Here is a 17,118-nt window from a genome sequence, read left to right as displayed (position 1 = left end):
AAGGCAGTTTAGAATGCAGAGTTGTGCCAGACTCTATCGAAAGCTTTCGATACGTCCAGCGCAACTGAGAAAGTTTCACCGAAACGGTTAAGAGAGGATGACCAAGAGTCAGTTAAGAGTGTAAGAAGATCGCCAGTAGAACGCTCCTTGGGGAACCCATACTGGCGATCAGATGGAAGATCAGAAGTGGCTAAGGATAGACTCAAAAGCTTTAGATAGACAGTTAAGTAAAGCTATAGGGCGGTTGTTTGAGGGACTGGAACGGTCACCCTTCTTATGCACATTTTTTTTTTTTACAACAAAGGAGGCAGCTCAAGGTCACACACACAAAAAAGAAAAAAAAAGCAAAAAAAAAAAAAGCCCGCCACTCGCTGCTCCCTAAAAAGAACTAAAAGAGGTGGCCGAAAGAAAGATCAGTTTCGGGAGGAGAGGTGTCCTGATACCCTCCTCTTGAAAGAGTTCAAGTCGTGGACAGGAGGAAATACAGATGAAGGAAGATTGTTCCAGAGTTTACCAGCGTGAGGGATGAAAGAGTGAAGATGCTTGTTAACTCTTGTATAAGGGGTTTGGACAGTGTAGGGATGAGCATGAGTAGAATGCTGTATGAAGGCGTACTTCCAGCAGGAAGGAAAGGTAGATGTTGATAGGTAGAGACGAAAGAGTTTGACCAGGCAGGGTGCCAGCACGGAAGCATAGTTTTTAAAGACAAGAGGAGGCCAGAGAGGACATTGAAAACATCATTCTTAAGAATCTTAATAACAGGCATAAAGGACTCAGAGGGGGGATGAGTTGGAGGAATATGTCCAGAATCGTCCAGAATGGAGTTTTTACAGAAAGGTTGAGAGAAGCGTTCATCTTTTAGATAGATGAGACGGCAGTGGTCTAGTATGTTGGGCCTGTCTCCAAGACGGTCGGGAATACGTGTAGGGTGCTGAACCAACTGCTCTATAGATCATTGAAGATAGCAAAGTTGTAGGTTCGTTCACCAGGCTGGTCAGTGAAAGAGTATGAAAGCCAAAGGTGGTGGTGAACATTGAAATCTCCTAAGATGGAGATTTCAGCGAAGGGAGAGTGGGTCAAGATGTGCTGCACTTTAGAGTTCAAGTAGTCATAGAATTTTACATAGTTAGTAAAGTTAAGTGAGAGATAAACAGCACAGATGTATTTAGTAATAGAATGACAATGAAATCTTAGCCAGATGGTGGAAAACTTTTAAGAGTCAAGGTCGTGGGAACGACAGCAAGTTATGTCGTTGCGTACGTAGACGCAACATCCAGCTTTGGATTGAAATTTAGGATAGAGATAGTAGAGGGGAACTCAGTAGAGATTGCTGTCAGTAGCCTCAGAAACCTGCGCTTCGGTGAGAAAGAGAAGGTGTGGTTTAGGGGAGGAGAGATGGTGTTCCACAGAATGAAAAATAGAGCGAAGACCGCAAATGTTGCAGAAATTAATAAAGAGAAAGTTACAAAAAGTTATCAAGACACCTCATATATATATAGATATATATATATATATATATATATATATATATATATATATATATATATATATATATATATATATCTCTCTCTCTCTCTCTCTCTCTCTCTCTCTCTCTCTCTCTCTCTCTCTCTCTCTCTCTCTCTCTCTCTATACATATACATAAATATATATATATATATTTATCTATGTATATAACAATCTATATATATATCTATATATATATATATATATCTATATATCTATCTATTTATATATATAAATATATAATATATATATATATATATATATATATATATATATATATATATATATATATATATATATATATATATATATATATATATATATATATTTTCATATGTTCCTGGATTTTTTTTCAATATGAATGAAATCCTAAGTCCTGTCAAATTAGTCACAATCTTTTTTTATAATTGATATGCAGGTGCATGTTATTATCGATTTAAATATTTGTGGATTTGCTGGACTGCTTACATTACTGACCAGTAACCATTATGAATGCTGGGATCAGGAAATGTAAAGAACCATTTCATTTGCATCATTATTAAAACTTATGGGGTTTTCGAGCGAGTGGTAAAGAGTCAGCATATCCGCATCGCAGAGTGGAGGAGAGAAGGTATCTAGAGGCCAGGAAATAGAGAGAGAACTTGGTACTGGCTCCTCCTTCGCCAATCAGCTGTATCGATTGAACTCATCCGCTCTTTGATTGGTCTGGGAAGCAAGGGTAGGCCGATGTGCTACCTTTCTGAACGCATGGTTGGTGTTTCTGAGGAGATGAAAGAGAAATTACGGAAAGATCAATGTACGACCAGCAACGCACCCCCTTCTCTTTACCTACATCCTCCCCTCTGCCACCCCTAAACCTTCGTATCACCGATCCCCCGCTGAGCTGGTGCCCGTTCACCCCCTAACGCTATATATCTTGCAGCCAGTCGCCCCTCCAGACCCCCTCACCACAGCCCTCACCACCGGCGGCGGGAAGGGAAAGTGCTGCTTCTAAAAGTGAAAAGCTTAACACTGCGACGTGAGGGCAGCCAGTCTTACTTTGGAGGCAGCCGGCGAAGGGAACACTCATCCACGCCTTCTGCGGCCTCCTCCTTCCTACGTGATTATAATTATTTGTTCTTTCACTGTAATCTTCGACTTCGCTTCACGGGATTAATGGTTTCGTGTCGCATCGGAAACTGACTTTTGTTTGTTTCCTTTCGTTTTGTGTCTCAGTCTCACTCGGCCTTTCATTGTCTTTATCGAAAATCAATCCGTTCCCGCAGCAAGCAAAGTGCGTCATCGGCTCAGCGTGTGAGCATCATCATAACCCAAAGAGCAGTCGCGGTGCAGCACCTGTAGAAGTGACAAGGGCCAGGAGCCGCCAAGAAACCCACCAGGCAACGAGTTTGTCGGGGCGGAGGTATCGGCACTTGCTCCTCCTCCTCCACCACCCGCCACCACCATGACTCCACTCTGGTAGGTCCCGCTAACCCCCTCAGGCTGATGAGGATTATGTGCAACCATCACCAACACCAGTGCTGATGCTGCTTCCAAACTTTTAGGTTGATATTACTGTTGCTGGTACAACGACATTAACAACAACTACAGCAATAAATACTACTACTACTACTACTACTACTACTACTACTACTACTACAGCTACACTTTCAACATCATCTCCATTAAAAACACGACACCCCCACACACTGCCACCACCACCCCAGCAACAGTATAGTATAATAATTATGTACTGTATAGTAAACCCCTAAAGTCTGGCTGCCCCGGACAGATGCGGGCTAACACACATTCCTGTTAGTTTCTCTCACAAGTAACACAGTCACAGCGTGCGTCCAACAAACAAAACAATGTCGCTTCATTCATATGCTTCTTCAACCACAAAAAAACACTGACCTGACTTGACATTTCTCGCCAAATCTGCAAGCATAAGAGTCAATTTCGACCGGAATATTACAAACACTACTCTCTATGTGCATATTTTTCTCTCTCGGCCCAGTCCTGTTTATCTCTTCATATATGCCAGATTTAAGGACACACAGTTCATAACATTGCTTTTCTGCCGCAAGGTTCCGGAAATTACTCCACGTCTCTCTCTCTCTCTCTCTCTCTCTCTCTCTCTCTCTCTCTCTCTCTCTCTCTCTCTCTCTCTCTCTCTCTCTCTCTCTCTCTCTCTCTCTCTCTCTCTCTCTCTCGGCGCATTCCTCTTCAAATCTTTTCATATTTGCCACGTTTGAAAATGCTAATCTCACCTGAACAGTACAATGCTTTACGTAAGTTTTTAGGCAACACAATAAGAAGAGACGCAGCAGGAGCAAATGTGCAAGCCTTCAAAGAGAAATCGCAGTACAAGGCAGTTCCGCTCGATCGTGTGATTTGTGGGGTTTACTTTCGTGGATGTGCACATATTGCTCTCATCTCCGTGCTGCAAGGAACGCTTCACACGATCTCTCTCTCTCTCTCTCTCTCTCTCTCTCTCTCTCCACTAGCGGGGCTGCCTTTGTCCCTGCTGAATACTGCCAACTGCCTGTTAGCACTTTATTCCCGGCCGTCGGTGATCTCTATAATCCGAGTTTAGATCAAAAGGACTTATCAAGGACGGTGCAATTCAACTTTGTCTTGTAGGCGGTGCACATGTACCTCTGTGTGTGCTGGGGGTGGAGGGGTTTATATGTGTATGTAGGGGGGGGGAGGATGGTGGGAGGTTTTGGGGGGGGTAATGAAGCAGGTAGTATAAAAGGAGGGTATAACATGTACCTGTGTGTGTGGGGGTGGGGGGTGGGGTGGGGGGTAGAGGAAGGTGTGTGTAAGATGTAGAAGATTAAAATGTAGAGTGTATAAAGAACGAGGGAGAGATGAACGAAACAGTTGTTCAAATGGTTGTGGTATTCGTGATTGTGGCAAAGGTAATGTGAAAGATGTAACGCGGATGAGAGTGAATGAGGCATAGAGGTGTGAAGGAAGGGTGTGAGTGCGTGAGTATAATGGTGGGGAGTGTACCGGCGTGAGGGTAATTGTGAGGGTGTGGCTCTGAGTGTCGAGGTGTGGTTTGTGGAAGGGTGGGGACGGGTGAAGCTGCTGGATCATTTTTTTCGCCTGGGCTGGCTCCTTACTCTCACCTAAGTCAGTCAGCACTCTACCCATCTAGTTAGTCAGTAGCTAGTTAGTCATTTGGTCTGCCACCACGTAGGTTATAACAATCCTTCAGCAAGTCAGTGATTTGGTCATTTTCTTAGTCAGTCAGTCAGCTTTTGTCGGTGAGGAAGTAAGAGAGAAAAGAAGGTTGTCTTTTAGTTACTCGCTTAGTAAACCACTTGGTAAGTCACCCAGGTAATAAAATCCGTTAAATTCATTAAAGGGATCAGTTAACATTTGATCAATTAGTCTCTCATTGCCACCTAGTTAGTCTTTCAAGCAGTTGGTGTCACTTACTAACTCTTTGTCACTCATGCTCGCTCACTTACTCATATAGTCGGAAGACTGACCAGTCAGTCAGTTAATTTATCAGCCAGATGATAACTCAATTTATCACCTAGTCAGCTACTTCTTCAGCGAATTAGTTATTCAGAGGGCCTGCCAGTCATCCATGTAAACAGTCAGCTCGGGTGTGCGAAAGACAGGTATAAACAGCTAGGCAAACAGAAAGTTACCTGGCATCTGAATAGTAGGTTAATCAGTCAGTCAGTCGGTCATTGCCTCAGTCGCTCGGCATATGAACAGGATTTTCATACTCACTCAGCTAGGCAATGTAACAGTCATTGAGACTGGGAGGATGAGTGAGTGAATCAGGGTGCATGACGGTGGGTGAGTGAGTGAATTTGTGACACATTGAGTGAGTGTTTTAAGTGAGCGTGTATGAATGAGTGAGTGAATGAGTGAGTTAGTAAATGAGTGATTGAGTATGACTGAGTGTTTGAGAAGAAGAGAATGAGTGTGAGTGAGTCCTAGTAAGTGAGTGGATGAGTGAGTTAGTAAATGAGTGAGTGAGTATGACTGAGTGTATGAGAAGAAAATGAGAGTGTGAGTGAGTCCTTGTGAGTGAATGAGTGAGTGCAAGGTTGAGGTACTGTGTGCGACTAAGTGTTTGAGCGAGACGACATGAGTAAACAAGTGAATAAGAGAATGAGTGTGAGTAAGAGAGAGAGGAGGTCAATTAAGGAGTCAGTGGGGCAGTCAGTCAATGGTGTTTCCTTTCTTCTGGTCCACATACAACAGGAGCATCGCAGAAATAAAAAAAAACCCCCACTGTATAGCAGGATGTGAAGGTAAAGTATTTTTAGAGACCACAAAGGAGAATTGCCGGGTTTTCATGAGTGTTTTTTCACATTTCTCGTGCGAAAATCTTGTCAAACTGTCATTAGGCTCATTCAACTACTCCTGGAAATACACACAAGTTCCACAAAAGCCTTATCACACCCTAAAGCCCTAAAACTCTCAGCATTACTTCCTACATACTACGCCTCTGGTACTCTCTCTCTCTCTCTCTCTCTTACCACATGACACACACTCAGCATCACTTCCCACATCCGCCTTTGATCCCACGCAGCCTCCACCCGTACACTGTCCCAGTTTCCCGTTCGTTCGCCCGTGCACCATCCCGTCAACCATTCATTTCCAATACCTGTCATCTTCCACCTCGCTCGTTTTCTCCACGTAGACTCCCGTTTTTTGCACATGTCTTTATGGCTTCCTTTATTTCCTCTTTAAGACGTTATCAGTCGTCGTCGTTGTAATGTTAGCAGTAGTGATAGTAGAAATAGTAGTAGTAGTAGTAGTAGTAGTAGTAATAATTATTGTTGTGATGGTAGTAGTAGTAGTAGTTGTGATAGTAGTAGTAGTAGAATAATAATAATAATAATAATAATAATAATAATAATAATAATAATAATAATAATAATAATAATAATAATAATAATAATAATAATAATAATAATAATAATAATAGCAATAATAATAATAATAATAATAATAATAATAATAATAATAATAATAATAATAATAATAATAATAATAATAATAATAATAATAATAATAATAATAATAATAATAATAATAATAATAATAATAATAATAATAATAATAATAATTATAATAATAATAATAATAATAGTAATAATAATAATAATAATAATAATAATAATAATAATAATAATAATAATAATAATAATAATAATAATAATAATAATAATAATAATAATAATAATAATAATAATAATAATAATAATAATAATAATAATAATAATAATAATAATAATAATAATAATAATAATAATAATAATAATAATAATAATAATAATAATAGTAATAATAACAATAATAATAATAATAATAATAATAATAATAATAATAATAATAATAATAATAATAATAATAATAATAATAATAATAATAATAATAATAATAATAGTAATTATAACAAATAATAATAATAATAATAACAAAGATATAATAGCAAAAATGATAATGATAGTAACAACAACAACAACAACTACAACAACAATAATAATAATAGCATCTAAACTCGCTGTAAGTTCCCGGGAGGTTAAACATAACCTGCGATTGGTGAAGCGAAAACAGAACCTTCAGCCGTTGTTATGTATATAATGAATTCGAGAGAGAGAGAGAGAGAGAGAGAGAGAGAGAGAGAGAGAGAGAGAGAGAGAGAGAGAGAGAGAGAGAGAGAGAGAGAGAGAGAGAGAGAGAGAGAGAGAGAGAGAGAGAGAGAGAGAGAGAGAGAGAATAAAACACACACACACACACACACACACACACACTCACTCACACACAGGCAGGCAGACACACACACACACACACACACAGACACCGGCCACAGCTGAGGCGTGTACACTGCTGTTTTACTTCACACACCGCTAATCACAAGCACCTGGAAGTGTGTACTTAGAGCGAACACACACCCACCCACCCACACACACACACACACACACACACACACATTCTCACACACAGTATACAGTACAGTAAAACACGTATACTTAAGTAACCTCTAACAAGGGGTTGTGGGAGTAGACATACTTGTGATTGCCATGGCTGGTTGCTTATACCGTGATCACTGCCTCGCGCCAAATACCACGGTCCATATTCAGTGATGGAGTAGATGATATTCTCTCAGTCATTTCTGTGCAGGTTCCTGAATACTAACGGCTACTCTGTTATGTGATGTTTTAGTAAAAAAAGAAGGTATATAAGTAGGGAAGGGTAGTCTTTTAAGTGTACCAAAACTGGATTATATTCACAATGCTAAGCTAGTGTTTTGCACCTTATCATTGTTCCTTATTGGGATAGAGATGGATAGATAGATAGATAAGTAGATAAATAGATTAAGAGAGAGAGAGAGAGAGAGAGAGAGAGAGAGAGAGAGAGAGAGAGAGAGAGAGAGAGAGAGAGAGAGAGAGAGAGAGAGAGAGAGAGAGAGAGAGAGAGAGAGAGAGAGAGAGAGAGAGAGAGAGAATGGTACCTCTTCTTACCTTCAAAGTGACGCTGTAAAAGTTACCCACACAGAAGTCAGCTCATCCTTTCACTCGCGAGAAAGTCCTGCTCGAGGGTGTCATCAGAGAGTGCTGAGACATCGTCGGCGGGAGGGAAGGGAAAGGGACGGCAGTGCGAAGGAAGGCTCCCGTCGACCGTATTGCTCCAAGAGACTATTATTACGGTGTTGCCTGTAGGGGGTGAAGGGGTGAGGGGAGGTAGTGTGTGTGTGTGTGTGTGTGTGTGTGTGTGTGTGTGTGTGTGTGTGTGTGTGTAAGTCTTTGGGTTGGATGGTAAGAGAGTGATTGTAGGAAGGAGTGTTTGATTTGCCATGCTTCCGCGGCCACGTGTGTGTGTGTGTGTGTGTGTGTGTGTGTGGGAGAGAGAGAGAGAGAGAGAGAGAGAGAGAGAGAGAGAGAGAGAACGGGGAAAGGTATAGAAAGCATTAGTCTTTTGATTGTGTTCCTCTCGGTGTTCGTGGGCGTGTGGCACCTTGATGGATGACGCAGGCGGCGTTCTTGAGGCTGTGCAGAGAAGGCCTGGAACGGAGATTATTTATTGCTATCATTAATAATAACGAACTTTCGGTCTTGTCTAAGCCACAAATCTATGTAGTCATGCATCACTGTAGCCCTGTCGCCCTTCTCCAATATGTCTGTCTGTCTGTGTCTCCCCTTTCTCTCTCTCTCTCTCTCTCTCTCTCTCTCTCTCTCTCTCTCCCGACCTTACAGTCCAGTCTCGTCTTTCATTTCCTGATCCGTGATGTGTCAGTCCCGTGGCCTCCTCTCCCTCTCTGTGACCCTTGGCCGTCGCGCGAGTCAAGGGACTAGCAAGGTAGCCTACTATCTCAACAGAAGCTTGTGGCATGAGCATGAACGTACAACAACGGATAGACCTGGCTGTGAATACGAAAGGAAGGGAGGCAGAGCGAATTTCCGATGTGGTGGCTGTAGCAACGTCAACGATAACAATAGTACAGCGTCGCAAATGTTGTGGTCGTGAATACTAAAAGCTTTTCTGCCCTTTTCTCTTCATAGCTCTCTGTATATCTATCTGTCTGCCCCTCTCTCTCTCTCTCTCTCTCTCTCTCTCTCTCTCTCTCCCAAGTGGCCACTGCTTGCTCGCACGTGTGTCTGTGTGTCGAGTAAACAACAGTCTTCACGGGGAAACCGGCGCGGAGCAGGTGACCGTCCCCGCTGCAGTTGTATAAATAATCTTCATGAAAAGGCGTTTGTTCTGAAGCTCTTTTCTCTTTGTTTTGCTGACCCAGTTTTTTTTTTGTGTGTGTGTGTTTGTCTGGGCATGTTGAAGCATTCGTTCCCATTTTCGTTTTTAATTGTAACTTTACTGTTAGATTCTTTGTGTGTTCAGGTGAATATGTATTTTTTTTTTTATGGGGTTTTGATTAGTGTTTGCTCATGATTCTCTCTCTCTCTCTCTCTCTCTCTCTCTCTCTCTCTCTCTCTCTCTCTCATACATACACACACACGCTCTCTCTCTCTCTCTCTCTCTCTCTCTCTCTCTCTCTCTCTCTCGTCGTCTCGGAAGATAATCACCTTCGCATTAATTCCCATCTCCTGGTGATCGGCCTAACCGTGATGAGGATGTCTTTCAATCACCCTGTTCCTCACCTACGTAAACCTCGCTCACACCTAATATTATATAGGGTCGTATTCTTAACCATGTCGTCGCCCAATCATACACATTTGACAAGGCTTTCATAGGAGTTGTGGGCATTTCCAGGGGTGTTTTTATGACCCTGCTGGTAGTTTGACCGTTCTTCTGAACCATGAACCTAAAATATCACTCATAAGAAACTGACTGACCTCCTTTTTGGCCTATAGAAATAGTTGATGTGAGAGTTGAATGCGTCTTAGGGCGGCTTTACACCTGGCAATTCCTGGTCGGCAATACAGCCGCGACGTGCTGCCGGCAGCATTTTTGGTCTGGGTCTGGGTCTGGGAGCCCTTCTCGCGGCAAGTTCTCTGCAGCTGAGCGTGTCCGTCTTGTATTGCCGACTGGCGGCTGAGTACAACACGTCGGCGCCAATAAAACAAGAAATGACAGATGCAGATGACAAGATTTGGAGCCGGGAGGCCGAGGTGGCATTGCTAGAGGAAGTGAGGCAGCATCGACACTTGTGGGACCCACAAGATAAGCTCTACAAGAGGCAGAGTCTGCGCAAAACAACTTTTGAGAGAGTGGCAGCAACATTGCGGGAAATGTTTATCTCTTTGAGAGATATCGAAGGAGGTCAGGAACGATTATTTTCGTGTATTATATAATCACACTATGTAATGCCTGGGGGCTGGGATGGCATGTTCCTCCCATCTCCTTTGTTGTTAAATGCAACAATAAACAATCAATCAATACTACTTGTGATAAAACTCGTTTACTTAGAGTATTTCGATCTACAATATTAGGCTAATGGACCAAACTCATTGTGGTTTTAAAATATGGAAGTAGCCTTTTGGGGTGTCTGGGATGAATTCATGCCCTTGCATTTACTAGCAGTTTACGTCTTGATGCTCCCGGCGGCTCCTCCCACGTGTGAACGTACTTGCTCCCGAGAGCATCCAGGCGGTCTAGCCGCTAGATCGTCGCGGCTGTATTGCCGGCCAGGAATTGCCAGGTGTAAAGCCGCCTTTACAGTACCGATCATAGACTCCTGTTCCTCCTTACTACCCGCGGAACTTATTCATCGCTGCTTTTTTTGTACAAAGTTTCCGCTCTCCATTTTTTGCAGCCCCGTTTAACTTATTGTCTCCGTTAATTAAGTTCTGTTTCTTCATTACTTTTTTCTTATTACGCCGTCTGCTGCTTTCACTAATTTTTTCTCTTTCTTACTCCCAATTTGCAAATTTTCTTCGCTCATTCTGCTTTTTCCGCTTCTTTTATTTTCCTCATTACAACCTTTACTGCTTTTGCTAATCTTCTTCATTTTTTTAATTCATAACTAACTTACGTACTTTCTCCGTTTATCCTGCTTCCATGTTTCTTCCTTTCTTTTCCTTACTATAAACTCTAGTGCTTTCACCGATATTCATTACATACCTTGCTACCTAACATTTTCCCGCTCATTTTGTCTTCATCCTTTATTTTTCTTATTTCATAATCTATTGCTTTCAATAATCTTTCTTTCTCTTTTCCTTGCTAACTAACAAAATTATCTTCCTCCTTCATTCTTCCTCTTTCACTTCTTCCTTCATATCCCTCTTCCACCCTTTACTGTCCCCTCTTATCTCCTTCCTCTTCTGCATCCATAGTTCATTTATATTTCCTTCATCCTCCTCTTTTTCTTTCTTTTCTTTCCATATTCCATCCTTCACTGTTCCCGGTTATCTTTTTTTCTCTTTCGTATCTCTTGTTAGTTGGCTTTCTCCTTTCATTCTTCTTTCCCTGTTTCATTATTTTCCCAATTTTAGCCCTTTACTGTTCCTTCTGGTTCGCTCAATTTCTCTTCCGCGTCCATAGTTACACATTCGTTTCTCCCCTTTATTCTGTTTTCCTCGTTTCTCTCTTTATTTTCGTTATCCCACCATTTACTGTTCCCTTTCATCCTCTCATCTCCTCTTGGCGCCTCTTTAGATATTCATTCAGTCACTTTCACTTGTCTGTTTTTTTTTTTATTTATTTTTTATTCCGCACCCTCCGGTTTCCTCTTCTCTTCCTTATCTCTTTTTTTTTAACTCATGATTACCGGCTCCCGCACTCACCACATCCTTTCATTCTGTTCTGCATCCCCTACTTCTTTCTTCTATTTTCTGATTCCTCCCTTTATTATTCCATGTCTCCTTGATAGTAACCATCTTAATCTGTAAATAGTAACTTGTCTTTTCTCTTGCATCTCATACTTCTGTCTCCCATTTCCTTAATCCATTCTTTACTGTCTCCTGTAATTATTTCCCTGTCTCCTTGACATTCATAGTTACCCACTAACAATCGCTAACTCCCTTCCCTTATCACGTTTACACCAGCGAGTCAGAGGGTTAGCAAATCCGTTTCATCCCATGCAGTAACGAGCTTGAATGTGGTCGTTGTTTCCCGTGAAGGATTGGAGCTCGAGTGAGTGGGTGCGTTGGATGGTCATTGTTCGAGGCAGGCCGTATACGAGGCATAAAGGCTGTGGCTGAGTGATGTGTGAGGGGTTGGTGTAGGGGTGTGTGGCTTGGCCAGGTCTGGTGGCCCTGATATTAAAGAATAGCGAGAACAGTACGAAAGAAAACAGCCAGCGTTTGATAAAGATGTACCGCTAGAGACTGCCACATTGTGCATTATTGCAATGCCACCATCACCATGACTATGTACTACCTCTATCCTGCCAACCAGCATCTCAGCTCACTTGATTTGATTAATTTTATTCAATTATTGATGTGCACACACACACACACACACACATACACACACCACTCTGATAGCTCAATTGGTTAAAGCGTTGTGCTGCCAGGCTCCACGGCGTGGCAGACAGAGGTTCGAGCCCGCTCAGGCTGTTTTATTTTTCCGCTGACCCTTGAGCAAGGGGGGTGGGGTATGTCGGGTGTGAGGTCCTAGCAGTACCCAGAGATCGACCAACGAGCCCTGCTCTACACGGGAGGGTACTTGCTGGCGATTGCGAGTCCAACACGTGATCAGGGCGTGCTGAAACACACACACACACACACACACACACACATATATATATATATATATATATATATATATATATATATATATATATATATATATATATATATATATATATATATATATATATATATATATATATATATATATATATATATATATATATATATATATATATATATATATATATATGATTTTTTTACGTCTTCGCCTGTTGCGCCAATAGGCTTGCGCAGTAGGGCCTGATGGCCGGCCCCAGCCCGTCATTGCGCAGGTAAGTGTTTATAGTGACGCCATCTTGCATTGGTCCCATGCTGCCCCCTGGAGCTCATCTTTAATCCAATAATCTAGAGTCCGGGCTGATAGGTGGTCTTCTGAACGGCATGTGGGTAGTCTTAGGCCACTCGGCGGTGACTGAAAAATCCCAGCTTGGTGACACCGGGCGGGGCTCGAACCCACGTCATCTAGGACGCGGCGCCGTCACGCTATCCACTCAGCCACCGCCTCCCCAGGTCAAATATATATATATATATATATATATATATATATATATATATATATATATATATATATATATATATATATATATATATATATATATATAAAATACAAATACATATATGCATGAATAATCTCTAAATGATGAACGCACTTATGTCTTCTTCACCAAGTCACACTGTATATATAGTTACAGATATCCATTAATAATCTCAAAATGATGAAGGTACTTATGTCACCTTCACCCATTCCCACTGTATAATTTTTCCTAATATCCTAACAGTATAATACATCAGCTGCATTACTGCAGAAGCTCACAGATATTCAACATAGTTACATTCACCCAAGATGCAATCTCATCTAGGGTACGCAAATGTGTTTGGAGAAAGAAATCCTGACCACACTCCAAACCACGCAAGATGTCTGATATGTCGACCTTATATATTATGTGTAATGATAAATCCAATGCACATAATTTTACTGTTTGTCCCTGAAGGAGCTGTCACCAACCTGCTATCCACCGTGGGAGCAGCGGGAGTCTTCCTAAACAAACTTGCCGCGGCTCCGTCTGAGTCACTCTCCGCTTTCATGGCGGATACTTTTACTTTGGGATGTATCCTGTAGAAACATAATTAGAAAAGTGTTCAGATTCTAGAATCGTGCATGCTTGAAAATTCAACAATTAAAAGTAGCCGAGGAATGAGGAGTTTAGGGCAAATAAGTTTGAGAAAATATTTATGTAATACTTTATTTAACCCTAATTTTCATTACATTGGGATGGTGGCAACACTCGGGCCGTGACAGACGCGCACCCTAGGCCTGAACTCTGTGGTGTACTTCATCAAGTAAAGCGTAAAAAAGACCGTACATCTTGGCTACTGCGTGTACATCAACCATTACCATGCACAGTACAGCGTAACCTCTTTATTACTCCGCCACCAATCAGTCATTTTTATGGATTTTTCCCCCAGAATTCAATCAGCTCCAACATATATTCACCATGGGATTTCCTCATATGATTTTGTGAAAAAAATATTTCAATCCATTATCAAAATATCATGGAAGCACGCAAACATACAGACGGACAAAGAAAATTTCATTATCGCTCCACTATATAAGGCGGGAGGGGAGTGGGGCGATGTAGGTCGTTCCTCGCTCCCCGTGTACTCATTGTATATTCGAACTCCTCCACCCTCTGTCTCTTCTCGCCCCCATTTTTTTATAGCTGCTCTCTCTCTCTCTCTCTCTCTCTCTCTCTCTCTCTCTCTCTCTCTCTCTCTCTCTCTCTCGTTCAAATAATCTCCCCTTTCACCATCCACTCCTCCTCCTTCTCCTCCTACTCCTCCTCCTCCTCCACCCCCCTCCCCTTCCTTGTTCTCTTCGCCCCTCTCTTTCGTGCAACAGGTGTTCGCAGAGATGCTGTGCCGACCAAAACAAATAGGATGACTTTCTCTTGCTGAAATCATCCATGGGGTTCTCTCTCTCTCTCTCTCTCTCTCTCTCTCTCTCTCTCTCTCTCTCTCTCTCTCTCTCTCTCTCTCTCTCTCTCTCTCTCTCTCTCTCTCGCATCTATCCGTTTATCTATCTACCTGCCTCTGTATGTTTATTAATCTTATTTATCTCTCAGGACGTGTCGGCTGCTGCTAATGCTGATGCTGGCCGGTCCATCTCTGCCCCAGCTGGCTATACCTGCGGAAGAACGTGACGGAGGGCACGGACACGGCGGCGGACACGGCGGTGGGCATGGCGGTGGGCACGGCGGTGGGCATGGCGGTGGGCATGACGGTGGGCACGGCGGTGGGCACGGCGGTGGGCATGGCGGTGGGCACGGCGGTGGGCACGGCGGTGGCTACGGAGGAGGCCATGGTGGGGGCGGACACGGACATGGGGGGTACAAGCCTGCCCCCTGCCACCCCCAGACCATCACCAAGTACCGCACCGTTTACAAGGACAAAAAAGCCGAAGTTGTTAATAATGTAAGTTGACAACCAGCGGCCCTGTCTCTCTTCCCCTGCCTCCCTTCGTCCTGCCTCCCTGCCTCCTCCGTGGTTGAGGGTGTTTGACCTTTGAGTGTTGTGTTGGGTGACGATAGTTATATTGTCGTCAACACAGGGAATTGTGTGTGCAGTCTTGGTGTGTGTGTGTGTGTGTGTGTGTGTGTGTGTGTGTGTGTGTGTGGCAAGGGAAAGTCTATCCAGGTGTGTGGGCGTGGCTTTTTAGTTATTGGGATCCTGGAGGGGGGTAAAGGAGGGAGGGGACTGTATAGAGAGCGTGGATGACACCTCGCGTTTAGTCATTTATAGGGGGGGGGCTATAGTAGACGTGAGGAGGGTGAAAGACAGTTTTATCAGCGAAAGAAATCTATTCTCCCAGATAGGTGATGTGAGATGCACGTGGGCACAGCATGTTGCAGCACTGAAAAATACAAACGTTTTATGCTGCTAGCAATTCTTACATGTGCAAAAGCATTGTACTGTGGTTAAGGGGAAGATGGACAGTTAAAACAAAGGCTGATGTCCAGAACACATCACGGAATGAACCCGAAGCCTTTATATCCCAAGCTCAGAGGTGTCTGCTGTGTCTGCTGTGGCACACCAATGTTATAATAACTGATACAGTCTCGTCTCCGCAGGTGGAAGTGAGGAACCCCAAGCCACATGTGAAGAAGATCGTGGAGACGCGCTACACCACCATTAGGTACCCGGTGTTTATCACGCAGGTCATCAAGCCACTGCTCACCCAGGTGGAGACGAAGGTGCGGCCGTTGTTCTTCACTAAAACCATCAACCGCTACACTACTGTCAAGTTCACCGTGACAGGCATCGGCCAAGTCACCCACACCACCGTCAAGTTTGAGAAGGAGTACATCACCCGCTGCAACAAGAAAGGTTACGACCATCACCGCAGGGACGCCACAGACGGTCCTGAGGTTGATGTTGAGGCCGACAAGCCCTCGATCCCCACTTACCGCACGGCGGCGATAGAGGCACCTCCCGGCATTCCCTACGATAACGTTCCCCTCCAACCATCAGACGACGGCCTGAAGCCAACGCCAGTACAGACCGGCCAAGTGACCCCCGCTTCGGTGCCTCCTGGTGGATACAGGCGACCGGGACCTTTCAGGCGCCCTCCCCCTCCTCCTCCCCGACCGATTGGACCTCGACCTTTAGGCTTCTACGGTGCCTTGGCTCAGTTGGGGTTGGCGGGCTCTCAGCAGAGTCAGCGAACAGAGTCTTACCTGCCCCACCCTCCGCTGCCCCGGGCTCCTGCCGTGGTCATTGGGTAGGGGGGACGTAGCGCCACCCTGACATCCCGCTCGTAGTAAGCCTACACTCGTTATCTCACTCACGCCCCTCAGCTAGTCTGTCATCATCATCGGCCTCCTCGGCGTGCTAGTCCAGTGTTTAGTAAGGTTTGGTTTCTGATCAGTATCAATATTATGACTATTTTAAAGCCTGTAAGCAAACTGTCCTCACGGACTCTCTTTACTCCCTTTAACAATACTCTCTTATGGATGTTCCTTGCGAAGTCCCTTCCTCACAGCCACCTTCATGTAGATTTGGTGATCTTCGCTGAGGCTGCCGAGCTCTGACAGTCCAGCCACAGCAGCCTGTGGTGCGTGGCTCAATGGAAGCAGACGGAGGAAGACCTCTTTCATTTTCATTCGTGGCGCTGGTCGCTCCTCGTTATTGCGTTTTACGTCGTTGTGCTGCGTTATTACTCTGTTATGTTTATTAAAATGGTATCCAAAATGCGTTAGTGTGTTTTTGTTCCTCAACAAGTGCTGCAGTGTGACTCTGAGAGCGTCTTTGAATAGATATATAAAATTGAATGTTATGGCTCACAACAAGGAGGCTCTCCTGGGTCGTGTCTTGCACTGTTTTATTTTTTAGAATAAAATAATTTCAAAACTGGATATTTATCATTTAAAAGTATTGACGGTGCTTTCAATTCTGTTAAATACTCTTTCTTAATAATACATCAAACCTAGTAATGTTTGGTCTTTTT

General features: G+C 43.2%; 1 protein-coding gene across 2 annotated transcripts; it reads left to right on the top strand.

Moving 5' to 3' along the window:
* The first annotated feature begins 2,448 nt into the window (after positions 1-2,448).
* Positions 2,449-16,864, top strand: LOC126995366 (keratin, type II cytoskeletal 2 epidermal-like). 2 transcript variants are annotated; one of them, XM_050854857.1, is made up of 4 exons: positions 2,449-2,605; positions 2,772-2,964; positions 14,738-15,086; positions 15,743-16,864. In XM_050854857.1, exons 2-4 carry the CDS (start codon positions 2,951-2,953, stop codon positions 16,394-16,396), a joined length of 1,017 nt encoding a protein of 338 aa, XP_050710814.1. In that variant the 5' UTR covers positions 2,449-2,605; positions 2,772-2,950; the 3' UTR covers positions 16,397-16,864. The 2 variants fall into 2 exon arrangements, with proteins under 2 accessions (XP_050710814.1, XP_050710815.1); XM_050854858.1 differs by having other exon boundaries at positions 2,528-2,964.
* The last annotated feature ends 254 nt before the right edge of the window (positions 16,865-17,118 follow it).

The sequence above is a fragment of the Eriocheir sinensis genome, chromosome 8 (assembly GCF_024679095.1).
Source record: "Eriocheir sinensis breed Jianghai 21 chromosome 8, ASM2467909v1, whole genome shotgun sequence".
Taxonomy (NCBI): Eukaryota; Metazoa; Arthropoda; class Malacostraca; order Decapoda; family Varunidae; genus Eriocheir; species Eriocheir sinensis.
The sequence above is the reverse complement of the archived record's forward strand: the minus strand, read 5'-3'. Positions and strand labels throughout refer to the sequence as shown.

What these genes read in the sequence shown, in the direction of transcription:
- LOC126995366 (XM_050854857.1), top strand. An exon ending in AAGCCGAAGTTGTTAATAAT is followed by an intron (nt 15,087 to 15,742) that starts GTAAGTTGACAA and finishes TCGTCTCCGCAG; the next exon opens with GTGGAAGTGAGGAACCCCAA.